The 18590-nt window shown below is 32.2% G+C and overlaps 3 protein-coding genes and 1 long non-coding RNA gene across 5 annotated transcripts; 3 read left to right on the top strand and 1 right to left on the bottom strand.

Annotated features, from left to right (window-relative positions):
* The first annotated feature begins 7347 nt into the window (after nucleotides 1-7347).
* Nucleotides 7348-11644, top strand: LOC108474110 (acetyl-CoA acetyltransferase, cytosolic 1). Its single transcript, XM_017776018.2, has 14 exons — nucleotides 7348-7550; nucleotides 8157-8216; nucleotides 8575-8673; nucleotides 8779-8952; nucleotides 9048-9153; nucleotides 9229-9367; nucleotides 9453-9530; nucleotides 9609-9674; nucleotides 9822-9907; nucleotides 10231-10330; nucleotides 10458-10568; nucleotides 10653-10694; nucleotides 10890-11081; nucleotides 11276-11644. Exons 2-13 carry the CDS (start codon nucleotides 8171-8173, stop codon nucleotides 11064-11066), a joined length of 1224 nt encoding a protein of 407 aa, XP_017631507.1. The 5' UTR covers nucleotides 7348-7550; nucleotides 8157-8170; the 3' UTR covers nucleotides 11067-11081; nucleotides 11276-11644.
* A 234-nt stretch (nucleotides 11645-11878) lies between these two features.
* Nucleotides 11879-14136, top strand: LOC108471240 (protein NOI4-like). Its single transcript, XM_017772864.2, has 3 exons — nucleotides 11879-12185; nucleotides 13264-13443; nucleotides 13748-14136. Exons 1-3 carry the CDS (start codon nucleotides 12180-12182, stop codon nucleotides 13787-13789), a joined length of 228 nt encoding a protein of 75 aa, XP_017628353.1. The 5' UTR covers nucleotides 11879-12179; the 3' UTR covers nucleotides 13790-14136.
* An 80-nt stretch (nucleotides 14137-14216) lies between these two features.
* On the bottom strand, nucleotides 14217-16797 carry LOC108472721 (uncharacterized). Of its 2 annotated transcripts, none has more exons than XM_017774273.2 (6): nucleotides 16353-16797; nucleotides 15647-15949; nucleotides 15505-15550; nucleotides 15136-15412; nucleotides 14688-14778; nucleotides 14217-14547 (listed from the first exon to the last, which is right to left on the bottom strand). In XM_017774273.2, exons 1-6 carry the CDS (start codon nucleotides 16704-16706, stop codon nucleotides 14374-14376), a joined length of 1245 nt encoding a protein of 414 aa, XP_017629762.1. In that variant the 5' UTR covers nucleotides 16707-16797; the 3' UTR covers nucleotides 14217-14373. The 2 variants fall into 2 exon arrangements, with proteins under 2 accessions (XP_017629762.1, XP_017629763.1); XM_017774274.2 differs by having other exon boundaries at nucleotides 14688-14751.
* Nucleotides 16798-17113: 316 nt separating this feature from the next.
* On the top strand, nucleotides 17114-18110 carry LOC108471625 (uncharacterized). The gene is made up of 2 exons (XR_008274110.1): nucleotides 17114-17508; nucleotides 17670-18110. It is a non-coding gene; the product is annotated as an uncharacterized LOC108471625 (long non-coding RNA).
* Nucleotides 18111-18590: the final 480 nt, after the last annotated feature.

The following is an 18590-nucleotide window of genomic DNA, read 5'->3' as shown; positions in this document are numbered from 1 at the left end:
TCATTTCTCTTCAATTCCAGCAGCTAAAAACGCCATAGGAGGGTTTTCTAAGCTGGTATTTCATAATTTTTGCACCAAGTGAGTTAATCCTTGCCTTTTTCTTGTGATTTTTGTGTTTCTAAGACTTTTACAACTAGATCCTACTATTAAATTCATTAGTTTTTGATTTCATGGATGAAATTTAAAGTCACCATGGTTGAGTTCTGTAATTTTATGATGAAATAGAATGAAATTAAAGCTTTAATTTGTTTATGAGATGATTTTATTAGGCAATTTCAATGGAAATTGATTTTTGGGACCTAATTGTGAAAATGTTTGGAATTAAAGTCTATTGCTGAAATTCTGATTCCTAAAGGTTGTAAAATAGTTTAAGGTGATATAATAAAATGTTAATTGAGAAAAATCAGCTCAATTGAGAGGCTAATTGAGTAGGGACTAAATTATCATTTATTAAAAGCTTAGGGGAAAAATGGTAATAAACAGCTTGCACTAAAACAGTTTGGACAGCAGCAGTAGACTAACTTTGAAAAATCACCAAAAATTGTAGGAATCGAATTAGAAGATGAACAAAATATGTAATTAAAGCTTATTGAGTCTAGTTTCTCATAGAAGAAATATTGTAAGCAATGGATTTGTAAATTTTGAGATATAATGAATTTTGTGAGACAAGGTCAGAATGAATTCAGGTTCCCTGTTCTGACTTTGAGAAATTATAAAAATTGAATAAAAATAATTAGGGACTTAAATTTATATGTCTAGAATTCTGAATGAGTCTATTTTAATAGAAACAAACAAGAACATCATTTGAATTCTGTATAAAGAGATAATTTATTTTAGTGAAGAAGGGTCAGAACTGTTAGACAACAGAACAGGGGTGACTTTGAAGAATAAACTGTACTGATTGGCTAAACCAAAAATTCTGAAAATTTTATGGTAAAAATATATATGAGTCTAGTTTCAGGGAAAATTAACGGATCTTAATTTCGAGTTCCGTAGCTCAAGTTATAAATAATTTAGTGACTATGACTCAAGTAGACAGCTTTGAATGAACTATAAATAATAGTTGAATTATAGAGAATGTTGCATATGAACATGAAATGTATTAAATTGATAATTAAATTTATTTATTTAGATCCAGAAGATTCAAATACGAAGCTAGATCGAGGAAAGGAAAAAGTTCGGGATTAATAGATTTTTACTGTTTACAATCAAGTATCAAGGTAAGTTCGTGTAACTTGAATTATATTCTTAAATTACTTGAGATTGTATGTTTTTGATATGAATATGATTTGAATGTTCATTGTATGAAAATTTATGAAACATTGATATATTTGATAAAATGGGAAGAAATCCCGTTTGAATGAAAGGAAAATTCGATGGATTTCTGAAAAGGAATTGACGGTAAAAAGGATCTAGCCCGGACGGGTGATCCTATCCTGATATAGCCCTCCCGAAGAATATGTGTAAAATGGATTTAGCCCGGACGGGTAATCCGAATTAGGGTCTGAATTTAGCCTGGACTGGTAATTCAGATCCAAGCTCATTAGAGTAATTGTCGTTGCAGGGGATTTAGCCTGGACTGGTAATCCCGACAATACTCTATGAGTTTATATTGCAGGGGATTTAGCCTGGACTGGTAATCCCGCTGCAAGGTTGAGGTTCATGGAGTGTGCTCTCGAAATGGAAATGTCGCACATGAATATGAATTGACGGACCGGAATTGTACACTAAAAGTGTACCTCTGAAAATCCATTGAAATTCGATAAATTCAACGGGATAAATATGAAAAATAATAAGGAATGAAAATCATGGTATTGATGAGTACATCAATCATGGTATATATATATATTATTGATACATAGAAATTATTGTACTAACTTGAATGTTGAGTTTGTGCATGTTAGGGTAATAATGCATTGAATGGATATATGAATGTTTATTATATTGTATTGAAAATATTAGGTAAGTATAATTCTTGTTACATGAGCTTACTAAGCACAAAGTGCTTACCCGCTTCCTTTTCCCTGTTTTGTAGTGTTAAGAGCTCGGAGGTCGGATTTGGTGGGAGACACATCACATCATCAACCTCAGATTTCGGTATATAAAGAAACTTTATTTTGGAAATCAATGGCATGTATAAGCTAACAAAGTAAATGTTAACGTGAAATGAATGTAAAGTTACCCATTAGTATGATTAACAAACCTGGTTATAGATATGTGATGACGTTATTTTATATAAATGCATGAATCTATCATAAAAATATGTTGAATTGATTTGGTTGATGTGGATTGGTCTCGATTTAATATTACAGGGAAGGTTAGATATTTATAAAAGGGCTATATTGAATATAAAAAAAAAAAAATTAATTCGTAAACTCCGGTAATGCCTTGTACCCTATTCCGGCAATGAATACGGGTAGGGGTATTACATGATCGGTTCACGAGTAGGTGTATGATCATACCGATTTTCCCAAATTTCGATATATTTCGAGAATAATATCGGCCAATTCATATTCTATTGTCATAAGTCGATTTTGTGCTCATCATCGAGCATCTCAGGTGCCACAAGAATCGGTTGTCAAAATCTAAATTGCCACAACACTCTATCCTTCTGGTGGATCTCGACAGTAGCATAGTTGACCAGTAGGACCTTAACACGCTAAATGTTTGGATTTTGAAAGAATTCATTCAGAATTACTGCTCGAATTGCCAAATCCTCGTATGGTGTCCATTGAAACTATATGAACGTGATAAAAATATTAGTTATAAACATAATACTAAATACTAAATATGAAACGACTATGTTATGTATATATATTTTATTTAATACTTACATGGGCTTCCGACCGTTTGTCTAATAGAAGCCGTATATCTTTAAGAGCGGTAGGTATTCCAACATAACTCGCCGAATGGTTCCACCTAATTAAATAAATTTTTAGCATAAAATTATATTTTAAATTTATCTAATAATTGTAAAACCTAATATAAATTTTACCTTGTTATGGGTGGGAATGTATATGGGTGGTTTAGTCGAGGACATAAAAATGGAAAGCGAAACCGAGTCCATGATTGTAGTAGTGATAGGCAACCTCCAATTTTGGCTTTATTTGGTGGCGTCGCCCCGCATATCTCCCTGTACAATGTTGCCAACACGGCACACCCCCACTAAGTTCGTCAGCTACTCTAAAATCAAAGAGTTTTAACAGCCACCTCAGATGTACAAGGTTTCGTGACAAGTCCAGCATCAAATAACCTTCAATCATCTCAAGGATGTATGCTCGAGCATATCGTATTCTTTCTACTTCAGTCGAATCATTCCCCGGCTCTGGGAATGTGTCTCATAACCAACTCATCTCAATCCGACCTTTGTAAATATTATCTAGAATCACACCCAAAAGCATATGGCTCCCCAATCAGCAAATTGAACAGACCCAGTGAGTACGGACCCATCCATCGGCAATCCCAATTGTAACTGCACATCCTCTAAAGTGATGGTACACTCTCTGCATGGAAGATGAAATGTGTGCGTCTCGGGCCTCCACCTCTCTATTAATGCGCTGATGAGTTTCGGGTCCAACTTGCACCCCCGGCCTATATTGGCCATGTGCCAAAAACCCGCTTCCCTCAAGTAATTTTCTATCAGCGATGATGGAGAACGAGGCATATTACGAATATAACATTGTAATACCCGATCTACAGACTGTTATAAAAAATTAAAAACTTAAAATTACATGAATGAAAAAAATTAAATAATATTCAAAAATTAAAATTAACCCTTACAATTTTCATTTGTTCGACGGAGATATGTTTATGATCGAGATAAATTAATTCTCCGGCCATTGCTAACACGATCAAACATTTTTAAAATTATAAAAAAATAATACTAATTTTAAAAAATTAAAGGAAATAATTTAATTAAAAAGAGCTTTGAGAGATTTAGAGAAAAATTTTGAGAGAATTTTTGAGAAATTTGGAAGAAATGTTATGTGAAAAAAATAAAAGGGGTTTTTATATTTTTTTTTGACCATTGGACTTCCAAAGGTCAAATTTTTAAATGACCGTTAGGAAAAAAAATATGGGCTAAATCGTACTCTGAGAGAGCGATTTTGTCACGTTAACAAAGCTCGTCCACAAATTTCAATTTCGGGAAAAAAATAAAATCTTTGAACCAATTTTTAGCTTAGAAAATTATTTTTTCTTAAAAAACAGTTTATTTAAAAATACTTTTATCTAAAAATATTTTTGACAATCAATCCTAAAGTAGGCTTAAGTAACCGACATACTTTGAAATTTAATAACCTTCAATCGGAGAAAGTGCGAATCGGTGTCGAACGAGAAAAAAACCCCTCATTTTAATAATAAATATAATTGTTCATTTTCTTTCTTTGTTTTAATTAAGGAATTTGTACAAGCAACGCCCTCTTTGTTTTCTAACATTGAATGGTCTTAATTTTAGTCTTTCATTTTATTTTTATTTTATATTGGAACAGATGAAATCAGCAATGCAGTGAGTCAATAAAGGCTAACTTTAAATATTAGATTATACTAACACACTTAGTTTGAACCTTTTTTTGTATCAAATGGCAGACTGCAACAAAAGTGTCTTACCATAATTTTGGATTATGTACAAAAAAGAAATCCAAATTGCACATTAAATACGTTTAAATTAAAATTTTTAATTTTGAATCAAGCATTCATGATAATATGATTTGTAAAAATAAAATAATAGATTATAGGTTGAGTTGAGTTGAAGATGAATTGCATGTGTACCTACTCCAAGATCGGCAACAATCTCATCTTTGCTTGGACTTTTACCTACTTGTTGGACTCACAATTTAAGTCAATTTTGGCTACAATACTCTTTTAATTGTTTCTTTTTTTTTTATTGGTTCCACTCTGTAAGGAATTTAAAGGTGTCATTATATGTAAAACGGTCTATTTTTTCAGCTTCCAACGCTCTTGTACCTGTCCTACTTAATAGGTTAGATTTGTTTTCATTTAGCAATAACTATTCGACTATATATATTGACCCAATCGTTTGTATTTGATTTATTATTATTTATATGATTCACAATAAATTTATTAAATGTGATGAAATATATGTTTCAGAAATAAATGTTATGTACGAGTTTGTGCCGCAAGTCTTACTTTATTTATTTAGTCAAAATTGTAGATTTAATTCTTATATTTTAATTTGATTAATTTTAGTATTTATATTTTTAAAATTTTAAAATTACAGTTCTCATCAAATAATATATGATAAATTTGATCGAAAAGCATTTATTATTGTTATGTTAATTATGTAAATATAAATAGGAAATAAATATTAAACAAAAATATGATTGTTATGAGAATGGTATTATGTTTCGTAATGGTAAGAGGAATAGGATAGATGCCCAATCTGGAATCTATTGTAATACAAAGAAATGCAGTTTCTTTCTTTTTGGCACAAAACATGCAAAGGCCATGGGAAATTGGGAAACCATATTCTACGATTTGTTTTGCTTTGCCTGATTTGAACTGCAATCTTTAAATAATAATAACAACATCGTTATTGTCGCCTGCCAAATAAAACATGCTCAAGAATCTTTACGTTAGATCTAATCATTTTACACACAACATTAAAATAGATTGAAAGTAACAAATACGACTCAAGTTTATAAAATACATTAAAATTGGTAGCAGCAGCAGCAATGACCTTGGGAGTAAGCCGGCGCAGCCCCGAATTGACCATTTTACTAAAATATAACTGACTTATTTGTGACGAGAATTTATGAATTTTCAAACTCCAACGTCATTATTTTTCTTTATGTTACAATTTTGCCCATTTACTTCACCTACCCCTATAATTCAAATTTTCAACTAATTTATTTATTTTCTTTGTCTTCTTCACGCTTGTGAGAGAATAATGCTTTGCTTTCCACTTTTAATTATATGTATTTATTTAATAATAATTCTTTTAAAACTTCAAGTTTTTAAGAGTTAAATATGATACTTAAAACTAGAAACGAAAAGATTAAGCGGTTTTAAATTTACTCATTAGCTCATTATAAAATAATTTAGGATTAAAATATAATTTTATCATCATATTATAAGTGAATGTTGAAATTTACCATTATATTCTATTTTGAATTTTGTTTGTTATTATATTTTCAAAATATGATAACATTTTGGTTTAATTAAATATTATCGCTAATATTGACTTTGATGATTTGAAAATAAAATTTAACAAGAAAATATTATTTTAAATATTTTATTTTAATAGTTAATAATGTATTAATTGTAACATATTAAAAATATAATAAATTAATTTAGAATTTTATTTAATGAAAGAAAAACTTAAAACTTAAAACTAAAAAAATATATATAGGAAAAAAAATAAATTTACTTTTTTAAATAATTGTTCTTTTTTAATGTTATAATAATTAGTTTATTATTTTATTAAAATAAAATAGTAAATTTGAATAATAAAATTCAATAAATAATTTAAATTTTAATGACAAAATCCAATCAAAGAAAAGTAAAATAGAAAATTCAGAATAAAATTAAAATATAATGGTAAATTTATCTTTAATTCAAAATTACAAAGACAAATATTAATCAAAATAAAGTATTCTGATAAATTTTAAATTAAAATATAGTGGCAAATTTTCACTTTAACCCACCAATAAAAGTATTCATATCTAATACTAATAATTATATAACATGTTGAGTTCGAACAAGATTTCATAGTTATCTATTATTTTGTGTTTACTATTTTGTATAAGTTAAAAATATTTAATTACAGTAAAGAAATTAATACGTGATAATTTTTAATTTTAATTATAAAATTAAAAAATATATACTCTCGTAGTATACTGAATACAAATTGTGTTACTATATTTTCATATTTTTATATAAAATCTTTAAATAAAAACTAAAAAATTTACTTAATATGAAAATTCTTGAGATTAAACCCCAAATTAATAAAGATTTATATATAAATCCTTCATCTATGAATTAATAAATATTTTTACAAATATATATTATATAATTATTTTACTTGTATTAGAGAAATTAGGCATAAATGTTGATTTTAAAAATAATAAGGAAATATTTTTTTAATTTTAAAAATAAATCGATTTTATTTAGAAGCAATAAAAATGCGCATTGCAAGAAGAGAGGGAAAATAATATTTTTCCCTAAATTTCGAAGAACATAATCTAATATAATAAAAATACGTATTATTTTCCATTTTGTAAAGAAATTTATTCTCATCGAAATTTCATTTTTTAATTTACGAAAACATTTTTATTTCTGTGGCGAATAAAATAAAAAAATAAATTCATGTGGATAGTGGATACAAGAGTCAATAAACTATTGCTTGTGGATTGATTTGTAAATAAACATTCTGCTGAGGAGGCACGTGCTCGACGGTAGTGCTTCTCCCTTCTATAAATACGTTAACTCAAATCAGTCAGTTCATCATTTCCCTCATTTCTGCTTCAATTTATTTCAACGAAAATATCCACAGGTATTTCATCGGATTTCTACTTTCTCCGAATCCACAGGTATTTCCACAGATTCTACTTTCTCCTAATAATCTCGATCATTTTTCTTGCTCCTCTCGAGACGTTTTTATTTTGATTTCTCTTTTGTTTTTTCATCTAGATCTTTTCAGTTTTCTGATTGAATTCATGTTTACATCAGATCTGTTTATCTTGACAATTTACTGTTTATGCGGCATCTTTCTTTAAAGTAATTTTTTCTTGTGTTCGTAAGATTTTCACTCGGGTGGTACAGTGGAATTTTCTTTATGTTTTCTTTATAATATTTATGTATTTTGTTAATAAAAGAGTGTGATTCACAGTGAGAACATTTTTCCTTTTAAGTTGTAAGATTTGGATAAGCCATATTTAAGTCGAATTTGTTTTGGGATTCCATTATCGAGCTTAAAATATTGAGTAAAATATCTTCTTTTAAGATCAACCTTTTTGGGTTGCTATAAAATAAGTGACATTTTGTTTCTAACGTTAGTCCAAAGTTAGCTCATCCCTTTGATATGAAGTTTAAGAAGAAAATAAAAGCAAAAGTTTTATTGGAATTATGTTTTATTTCTGAGCAATTTTTAGTACCCCCTTATGTTAGAATTAAGCAACAGTTTCTACTTCTTGCAGATCCATTTTCACCTATGGCTCCAGTAGCAGCAACATCTTCAGATTCTATAAAGCCTAGAGGTATTAAATTTTCTATGAGTTGATGCATCTAGAAATATTTGCATAGTTGGTAATTTCCATTACAGGATTATTATCTTATGCTTTTGAGTTTAAAAAATCCATGAGCGGCTATATACCTTTATACGTTTACTTAGCTAAATATCTTATAGCAATACTTGAATAACGATTTCCTTATTTATAAGTGGAAATATGTATGCATATTTTATCAATTTGCACAGCTAATAACCCTTTAGCATACAAAAAATAATTGAGATCATTGAGGACAATAGTTTAGTTGTTTCACTTCCCACAGGATAACTAAAACTTTATATTCAACTTCCTTATGGTTTGATCAATGTTTGTTGTATATTTTGTGCAGATGTTTGTGTTGTTGGTGTTGCACGTACTCCAATGGGTGGATTTCTTGGCTCTCTGTCATCTTTATCTGCCACCAAGCTTGGTTCGATAGCCATAGAAGGTTTGACTGGAAAAATCTTTGTTTACTTGTCTGATAAGTTGGTCATTTTTATATATTTAGGATGCTCTTCCATTTTACTTAATTCCTATATACGTCAAATTGCAGCTGCTCTTAAAAGGGCAAATGTTGATCCATCACTTGTGCAAGAAGTTTTCTTTGGCAATGTACTCAGCGCGAATTTGGGACAGGCTCCAGCTAGACAGGCTGCGCTAGGTGCAGGAATTCCTAACTCGGTCATATGCACCACTGTTAACAAAGTTTGTGCATCTGGGATGAAAGGTCTGCACCTTACAGTTGAAGTATTATTGTTTTGAGGATCTTAGGAGTATTTCTTAAATGCGTTATTCTTTTCCTTTTTGTTTGGGGCTTTGCAGCAACAATGCTTGCCGCACAGAGTATTCAGTTGGGCATTAATGATGTTGTTGTGGCTGGTGGCATGGAGAGCATGTCTAATGTACCTAAATATTTGGGAGAAGCAAGGTTAATACTGCTCTCCTTTTCATGGTTGCCTTGTTGTATTCAAGTTGTGATTTCTGATTAGTATTGGCAATGCAGGAAAGGATCTCGGCTTGGGCATGATACTCTTGTCGATGGAATGTTGAAAGATGGACTATGGGATGTTTATGGTGATTGTGGCATGGGCAGCTGTGCTGAATTATGTGCTGAGAAACATGTTATTACAAGGGAGGAGCAGGTACCATGGTCTCTCTAATTGGTCGCCTGAAGAACTTCCTTTTCCTGGATAAAACTTTGGACTTATTTCTTAATGATTTCCGCAGGATAACTTTGCTGTTCAAAGCTTTGAGCGTGGCATTGCTGCTCAACAGGGTGGAGCCTTTGCATGGGAAATTGTTCCGGTTGGGCATATTCTTAGTATTAAGTTTGTACATTTTGTTACATATATTATGTGTAAAACTAAATATGCAATCACACAGGTTGAAGTTCCTGGTGGGAGGGGAAAGCCATCCATCATAGTCGACAAGGATGAAGGTCTAGGAAAGGTAAATCATAATTTAGAGCTATCCATCCCTTCAGTCTTTGATTGCTTCCTGTTCTTTTCTTTTCCTTTCTTTAAATTGCCTAAATAAATTACATAGATATTAGACCTCTTGAGTAATAGCTAAATTCAAATATTGATATCATTTCAGTTTGATGCTGCAAAATTGAGGAAGTTGCGACCAAGTTTCAAGGATAATGGAGGCACTGTTACAGCTGGCAATGCCTCCAGTATAAGGTCATTTACTTGACATCTTTTTTCATTTGTATGCTTAGGCCAAAATTACATTTATATCAAACCATAATCAGATCGGAAATGCTCAAGTAAAAACCTTATCTCTTGACTGAAATCATCTATAAACTATTTGGTTACCCTATATCGGTAGCTTGTATCCCACTTCGATGAACCCATTATTTTATAGGCCTCTTCTTGAGGGTTGTGCAATCAGGCAATTGCCTGTTTGGTTCAAAATTAAGGAACAATTTTCAATTTGACCTCATAAGTCCTTCATGGACATCATCTGGAGTTTGTAATTAAAGTGAAGTTGGTCTTATGGGCAGTGATGGTGCTGCTGCTTTAATCCTAGTCAGTGGAGAAAAGGCACTTGAGCTGGGATTGCAAGTGATTGCAAAGATTGCAGGATATGCAGATGCTGCACAGGTGCTTTTCACAACTATTAATAAATTTTAAGAAGTGTTCTAGAGAAACTGCCAAATCAGAAATCTTGAAATTTACTTTTGACGTTTAATTCTTATACAACCTGATACTTACATGAGAAAGTTTACAGGCACCAGAGTTTTTCACAACAGCGCCAGCCCTTGCAATACCCAAAGCCATTTCAAATGCTGGCTTGGATGCTTCTCAAGTTGATTACTACGAAATCAATGAAGCCTTTGCTGTAAGATTCCATTTATTTTTCTAAATGTATTAGTTTCTTGCTGATGAAGTTAGCAGTTTTGAAACAATACCCCATTCTCTGCAGGTTGTGGCTCTTGCAAATCAGAAACTGCTTGGCCTTAATCCAGTGAGTTTTCTCTCCCTAAGGCATCTGCATTTGTATGTTCTAGTTTGAACATGTGAATTGATAGCATGAATTGCTAAAAGTGTGACAAATATTACGTGATATTGTAAAATAGTTCTCCTTTTGCTGTTTCCCAGTTGGCTTTCGTCAGCAACAGAGTTGCTATTTCATTCTTAATTTTAAGTTTTTTCCCTGCAGGAGAAGGTTAATGTGAATGGTGGAGCTGTATCCTTGGGACATCCTTTGGGTTGCAGTGGAGCTCGTATCTTGGTCACGCTTTTGGGGGTTTTGAAGCAGAAAAATGGGAAATACGGAGTTGGTGGTGTTTGCAATGGTGGTGGAGGTGCATCTGCACTCGTTGTAGAGCTTCTGTAAGCGGTTTTAAAGTAGGTAAGTCATCTCATGCATACCGAAATTAGTTGGTAAGGGATAGTTTTTAGATGTGAATTCTCATCTACAAAACTGCATAAATGAAGGAGCTTCCAAGGAAATTTTGATACATGAGTTGGTTTGGAACTCCTAGGATCAAAACATATCATTAATTACCTTGTCCAAAGATGTGACCATCTGCTCTTTGATTTCAGGTTCGATATTGTACGATGTTGCGACCATCTTCTTTTTCGGGGGATAAATTCATACTCTGCCAAAACACAGTTTGATGTTGTGCAATTTTTATTCCGCTCTCAAATAAGTCATGTAACGAATGGAATGTTTAATTAGGTTTGAGAAGAAATATATGTCCAATGTAGAGTTTGATTTTCCTTTAAAAGCTGTCTCTAGCATAGGGAATAAGGAAATCTTTATCATTGGATTCTCTGAACTTAGTTAACGTTGTGATTCAATTTAATATTAGTAGCTAAAATGTTAGATTTTCTCTACTCCAATGGCAAAATTGGCAATGGAATTTGTATTTGTGGTTTTGTCCAATATTAGCATATTCAATTTTTGAAAAAGTTTTTTTTTATATATATTTAGAAAATTAAATAAAGGCGTAAAAATAGATATAAGAAGGAAGAATGGTAAAAAGAAGAAAAGAAAATGGTCAATTCAACAAACTAATTGAATCGAATCGAATGGACGTATTTAATTTTCAATCATGATTCCTGATTTTATTTGATTATAAACCTTAATTTAAAATAAATTTAAAAACCAAAATTAAACTTAAATAAATAGCGTATACGCGATTTCGTTCGATCTTACCCCCGCGACTAATGCGGAGGCCTAAGCCTATTAATTCCCCATTTTCATAGCTGCAGAATTGTGGATGTTTTTTTCTTCTTTTTCCATATAAAAAGGTTAAATAGAGAAAAAGAAAAAAAACAAAAAAACATAGAGCCCACTTTCCTTTCTTTCTCTCTCTATCATTAGAAGGAAAACCAAAGATCATCAAAGGAGAAGAGGAGGAGAGGAGAGGGGCAATCTTAAATACCGTACCCCAGCGACTCTCTCCATCGCAATCTAATACTAATCTCTCTTTTTCAATCTACCATGGCGGTAATTTCCCTTTTAATTTCCTTCTTTTATATCTATTTCTTTCACATTTGTCTTTCCTTTTTAAAGATCGATTCTTCTTTTTGTTTCACATTGTTCGTTTTAATTATGTATTTTTTTCCTAATCCGCCTTCTCTTGCTCAATGTTTGTAGTTGATAATTTTTCTATTTATTTATTTTCAGATGAATTTTGTTGAACTTTTTGTGATGGAGTGAATTCGATTCTCGATTTCGATCATACCAAAAATATATTGTTATTTATTATTTGTATTTCCTTTCTCAGCATTTATTTTTACGGATTACGCTTCTAATTTAGCTATAATTTTCATTTGGAAAAAAAAAAAACAAAGTTCTAATGCGTTTTACCGTTTGTTCTTATTTATTAATATCTATTTAATATATGATATAGGAAGCATATGAATTCATTTCCTAATTTTCAAATTTTGACATTCCAAGGAATTCGATAGATAATTTTATCAAATTTTCTTTTTCGATCTTTCTTAAGGATCTGCTACACACTTGATTTCACTCATTGCGTGCCATCTAAGATTCGTCTAAAAGTAGAAACATTTTTTTATGCAACTTGTTGCAATGTACCTTAATGGTTTTTTGGTATTGCTGATTTTTGTCTGTATAGCTATTGTTTGTTATGATATATATATATGTACATATCATAAAATGTTAATGTTAAGCAATAATTATTCGCACTTGCATTTTTTTCTTCCTTTTCTTATTTGTTGCCTTTTTGCGAAATTATTTCTTATACCTATTTGTTTATCCTTTTCTTTTGTATATGCGTTTCGTAAAAATCCTAATCAATCTTTTTATAGCGAATCATGTGCGTTCTGCATTTTCTTTGATTCGCCCATTGCTTACAAGTAATGGTATAGTTTTTTGTATTTCTAATCTCTACATGCCAAAGTCATGACCAGCTGTATTTTATTATGTTCCTTTTCTTGAATGGAGAAATATCATCATTTGAGATCTAAGTAGGTTGAATCGTTTCATGAATGTATCAATTTGTGGCAAGTTTCTGTGAGATGATATATCCCCCCCTTAAATAAGCAATCATGGCATACAGGATAAGGGTCGACCATTGCCAAAATTTGGTGAATGGGATGTCAACGACCCATCATCAGCTGAGGGCTTTACAGTTATCTTCAACAAGGCTCGAAATGAGAAAAAGACGGGTGGAAAGATTGAGTCGCCAGGGGCCAATGACCCTGCATGCAAGCAAGAGGCTGTCGCTGCAAAGCCGCAAGTAAGTAATAATCCTGCGTATGCCTAATTTTGTTTGTAGCTCTATAAAAATTCCTCATGTTTTACCTTGTTCACCCTTTGAAGCAAGCATTACATTTCTGTCGTAAATATCTTTCTAGTTATATAAGAAAGCGTTGTCTTGACAACTTTGTTTCCAGTCTGGAACCGTTTGATCAAGGGCAAATATGCATGTTGAACCCTTTCATTCTCTATCACTTTCAGATTCAGTGGTCTTGTATTGTTTCATTATATTTATAGATTCACAATATTGATTTTTATTATGTTGATGGTCTGAAATACCGCAGAAAAAATGGTTATGCTGCGTACAAGCTACTCATGCAGACTAAAGAGATAGCTCTTACGTTGTTAAGAGCTACCAACAGAGTATATTATTATATATCTACATAAAGCCCTTACCCCCTTTCAAAACAATCCAGAAGACCGGAGCCCGTATCGGAAGCTATGATGGGTCATGATGGAATTGTTTTTGTTTGCTACAAACTCCGGCTCGGGGATGAGAAAATAATGTTGTTTTTATGTTAATGTGATACTGGTAGCTTGTTATTGCAGTTTTTGAAGCCTTGTCCATATATATATTATGTCATGTGTTGAACACTTTTGTTTATTTGAACACTTTTGTTTATGACATTTATATGTTATATGATATTCGAGCTTTATATTATATTATATGAAACCCTTTCAATTTTATCGGTTGTTTAATTAAAATTGATTGCTGGGATTCAATTGAATGCAAGTCTCAAAATAACAGCGATATAAACAACTGCAATTGAAATCTCTCATTTGCATAACTCAAAATGACCCAAGTTAGCTGTAGTTTCCCTTGTTCCTTCCTATACGACATATGAACATTGTATAACAGACCTTCATCTAATATGCAAAATTAACTTACAGCTGCAAATGCTAGAGCATGCTATGAAATACTCGTCTCCTCCGTGCATAGTTTCTTGTAAAGTGTCTTTTGATGATCGATAAACTGCAAAAATAAATCCCTTAATTCCTTTGCTTTCTTGTATTCCTCAGTCCCAGAACAAACCACCTTCAATTCACTGCTAAACTCACCCTCCCTTCTGTTCAGTAATTTGTTCTGTACATTGCCAATGCTTATAAAGTGTCAACAAGCATGGAGGTCAAAATGATCTAAAGTTATATGTAGGCGTGCATCAACATCTTTGAACCTTCCATTCTCTGTGAAAAATAGAATTAGTACAACTGCATGGGACTTACCGGGGATTTAAGCATCAAGGTCCAATGATCATTCAATGACAGTTTTTCAGTGGCTACCAATGGTCTGCAGGCAGTGATATGAATGGATGATCTGAGAACAAATATAATGTATAATAATCCAAAAAAAAACAAAGCTATAATAGAGTTCGGCTTGAAGGTAACCAAATTGTGTAAAAAAGTAGGAGGATGACAAAAGAACAAAATTTACTTAATTAGTAATTACCATCTGAATGTACTATGTCAATCCGATTACGGAGAATAGGAATAGAGGGACCAAAAGTGCAAGCTATGAATAAATGTTCCAACAATCAACGACAAAAATGATGATGGGTCGGCTTAACAGTAGCACAAACAAGATTATAGAATCACTAGTTAATGAAAAGTAATTTTGAAGTCATAATGCTATAAAGGCAACACAGCCATATAATACGCCTATGTTACAGCTTACCTTCCACTTGAGGATACAGTGAATTGATTAGGACTCTGCAAAAAACCAAACAGCTGTTCAACATCTTTCTTGCAGTCCATCATAATGACACCATTGGCGTATGGCTCCCATGGTAAACTCGGGAAAATATATACTTGCGTTGCAATTGAAGTTTGTTCATGAATGAACTTGGAAACCGCTGATGAGGATAAATCTTTTTCAAGATTCTGAACTAGAATTACGTAAAGCTTTTTATCGCCTCCTACATCAGTATCTTGTCTATTGTCACAATTCCCTCCTATAACGGTAGCACGCAAAACTCTCTTATTACACACAATGAAATGTATCCATTTAAATTGAGCTTTTATAGAAACAAATATATGGACAAACCTTGGGGTGGCCACACTTCACTCAAAGACAGCTGAGCATACTTTCCCTACAAATTGGGAGACATAGCAGCAGTTATCTCCCTACTGCTATATGCTTAGGAAAAAAAAAAAAACTCCAGAACATCACAAACAAAGGATGATACCTGTCTCAAACAACCGGAAAGTGGGCGACCATTGGTTTCTCTAAGTCGAGCAACGATATTGCAGACAAGGTCATCACTGGTAGTGCCGGAAACAAAATCAGGTAAGGCTTTCAGTATGTTTTGCATCGATATCTCCATGAAATATATAAGTTTCGGGTGTAACTCGGAATCCTGGAGAAGGCATATATCTGCAACCCCCTTGTTTGTCAAATTCCCAACATTAGGACCATGCAGCCAAAAGAGCAGGAAGATGCACTCACACTCTTCTTGGCCATTTAAATTAGAGTGCTTCTTACGCAGAACCTGACAAAAAAGAGAGCCCATTTTCTGAATAGAAATAAGAACTCAACCATGATATTTATATAAAATAAAGTAGATAAGCATAAACCAAGTATTCTTCAGCAGCACAAAAAAAGGGTGTCTGTCAAATGGCAATACAAAAGCATAATATTTATAAAAATCAACAATAACAATTCTAAAGCTAAAATAGGAAGCAATACTAAAATGAAAAGTCTTTTCGCAGTTTCATTTCATCAAAAGTAAATATCAAACGTGTTACATAATGGTTTTAAACCTCTTTAGCAATGAAACTATAACTTAGATGCACCTTTATAACAAAAAATGAAAATGAAATATTATATATATATATGTGTGTGTGTGTGTGCACGCATAGTTTGAATGACCAAAGGAAAAGAGTTGTACGGACATCATCGACAATGGCATCGTAAAAGAGAACTTCGCCGGCGGCGAAAGAGTCCGAAGCACAAACGCGCATGCCTTTGACGACCTTGGAGCAATTAGGATCCTGAAGTTGGGCGGAGACCTTACGAAACCTCCCCAAAAAATCGTGAAGCTCGTCCTCCGACTTAAAATTATCGGCCAGGAAAACGTTGTCTGATTCGGCGGGGAATTCGTCGTACTTGACTCTCAGCTTCTCACTTCTCTCGCCCTCTAACAATAACTGAACACTGTACCAGGCGTCGTCTGCGTACGAACGGAACTCCGTGTCGTAGCCTTCCTCCGCCGTGAGTAAGGAGTGACTGTCGCCGGAATGCGACATTACTGACGGTGTGTCTTCCACTTTCCTCTCCTGCAATTTGAAAGATGTTGGGATTTTTGTTTGGTTTCGGATTTTTGCGGAGAAAAAGGAACACATAGAAAAAAATGCCTAATTGCAACCGACGTCCCTAAATTATAACTAAAATTTTAAATTAGTTACTAGACTTCAAATTGTTTTTAATTGAATGATGGCAAAGTATTAAATTTGCATTTAACCATTAACTTAAGAGTTAAATATTAATTACAATCAATATGAGATCATATTTAAAATGTTCCTTTGGATTAGATATTTTTAAAATAATTCTCTAAATTTAACATATTATATTTAAATTTTCTATTTAATAGATGTACATATGCTTAAATTTTGCTCAATAAATTTTAAATATGCTAAAATAAACATTTAACATTCAGGGTAATGAAAAGATATATAAAATATAATTGATAATTTGAAGATATTCCACAAAATTCCAGTTGTGAAACGCAAAATTCCATTTCTCCTTTATAGCTTTCATATCACATCTACATCTCATCGTCTTTTAGACTTTGGTTAACTTAGTTCTTATTCTAAATCTTTTGCAGGAAGAAGGTTTGGGATGTTTGTCAAGCATTCAAGAAGAAAATCACCGGTCAAACCAAGAGCATTGAAGTGTGGAATTCAAGCTACGACGAACCAAGTGGCATTAGATCAGTGGTTGATCCACTCAATACTTTTTCAGTTCAGGCAACTCCGAAATTTTTACCTCCGACTTATTTGTGTAAGCAAGACACGGAGGCTGAAAGTAGTGGGGAATCTAAAGTGGCTGGTATGGGTGAAACTGTTATTTAAGTCTTTAATTTTTTTTTAAAAATTTAAATTAATAAAAGTAAAATTATACTTTAGCCCCTTTAAAGTTATAAAAATTTAATTTAATACTTTAAAAATTATAAAGATATAGAATATAAAATAATTAAAATTTCATTCCAGACTCTAAATTGCTCTGGCTTCGCCCGGCTGAAAGGTTAGACTTTGTCCACACCCATCAGTTCGTACAACTTCCTCAGCTAGAGAGCCCATCCCTGCCAGCAGCAACAACGAGAAAGTGACTGACAGGAGAACCCTCGACAAGTTTGTTGCTTCTCAGTTGAGCCATGAAGACAGATACCATGGTGAAGTATCTTTGCAACGTATCTATTGATTTTGTGTATGTTTATCTCCTTTCAATATTTGAGGCGGTTAGTAGTTGGGGAAGACGAAGAACACAAAAACGAGAAGAGCAGAGTAATCTGCGGGGAAAGATGGCAATTTTTCTTTTGACTAACTTTGAAATACTGTTGTGTTGAAATAAAACGTGGATGACTGTTAATGGTTAACAGGATTACGTAATCATTGATTAAAGTGATTAAATTGAGAAAAAGGAATTGTAAAGGAATAGTGAGACAAATTTTATTTTAGAGTAATTTACTTTTTCTTTAAAGAACAAAATGTGTTAAAAATCTAAGGGATGCAATTTTTTATTATTGATTTAACCGAATGAATTCTTCCATATAAATTATTTTTAAAACATTAAAAATTAATGAAATATCCATTTAGGTTGGTAGTATAGGGTAAAATATATAAATTTTAATAATTACAAATTTGATAAACTAACATAAGAATAACTTTTTTCATTTTTTTATAGATTCCATAACAATTAATTTTATAACATACCAAAAAAATCCATGTCCATTTTTGTAATTTCCTCCTCGACCATTTTTATCTCTCCTGTTTATTTAAATACCAAACACTCCTGCCATAATAATAAGCTTCTCCAAAGGGTAAAGAACCAAAATGTGGCCTCCATCACCATCATCACGGTAAGAATTACTTATGCCTTGAACGTTAGCTTAGCAAACAATCCGAGCAATG

The sequence above is a fragment of the Gossypium arboreum genome, chromosome 11 (assembly GCF_025698485.1).
Source record: "Gossypium arboreum isolate Shixiya-1 chromosome 11, ASM2569848v2, whole genome shotgun sequence".
NCBI classification, from domain to species: Eukaryota; Viridiplantae; Streptophyta; class Magnoliopsida; order Malvales; family Malvaceae; genus Gossypium; species Gossypium arboreum.
This window is presented reverse-complemented; position numbering and strand designations above follow the sequence as displayed.

Excerpts from the sequence above, each read along its gene's own strand:
- LOC108471240 (XM_017772864.2), top strand. Across the intron at positions 13,444-13,747 it reads CTGTCGCTGCAAAGCCGCAA|AAAAAATGGTTATGCTGCGT; the intron begins GTAAGTAATAAT and ends GAAATACCGCAG.
- LOC108472721 (XM_017774273.2), bottom strand. The coding sequence starts at position 16,706 with ATGTCGCATTCCGGCGACAGTCACTCCTTACTCACGGCGGAGGAAGGC. Across the intron at positions 15,413-15,504 it reads TGAAGTGTGGCCACCCCAAG|GAGGGAATTGTGACAATAGA; the intron begins GTTTGTCCATAT and ends CTACCGTTATAG. Across the intron at positions 14,548-14,687 it reads CCTTGATGCTTAAATCCCCG|AACAAATTACTGAACAGAAG; the intron begins GTAAGTCCCATG and ends GGCAATGTACAG.
- LOC108474110 (XM_017776018.2), top strand. The coding sequence starts at position 8,171 with ATGGCTCCAGTAGCAGCAACATCTTCAGATTCTATAAAGCCTAGAG. Across the intron at positions 9,368-9,452 it reads TTATTACAAGGGAGGAGCAG|GATAACTTTGCTGTTCAAAG; the intron begins GTACCATGGTCT and ends TGATTTCCGCAG. Across the intron at positions 9,531-9,608 it reads TTGCATGGGAAATTGTTCCG|GTTGAAGTTCCTGGTGGGAG; the intron begins GTTGGGCATATT and ends GCAATCACACAG.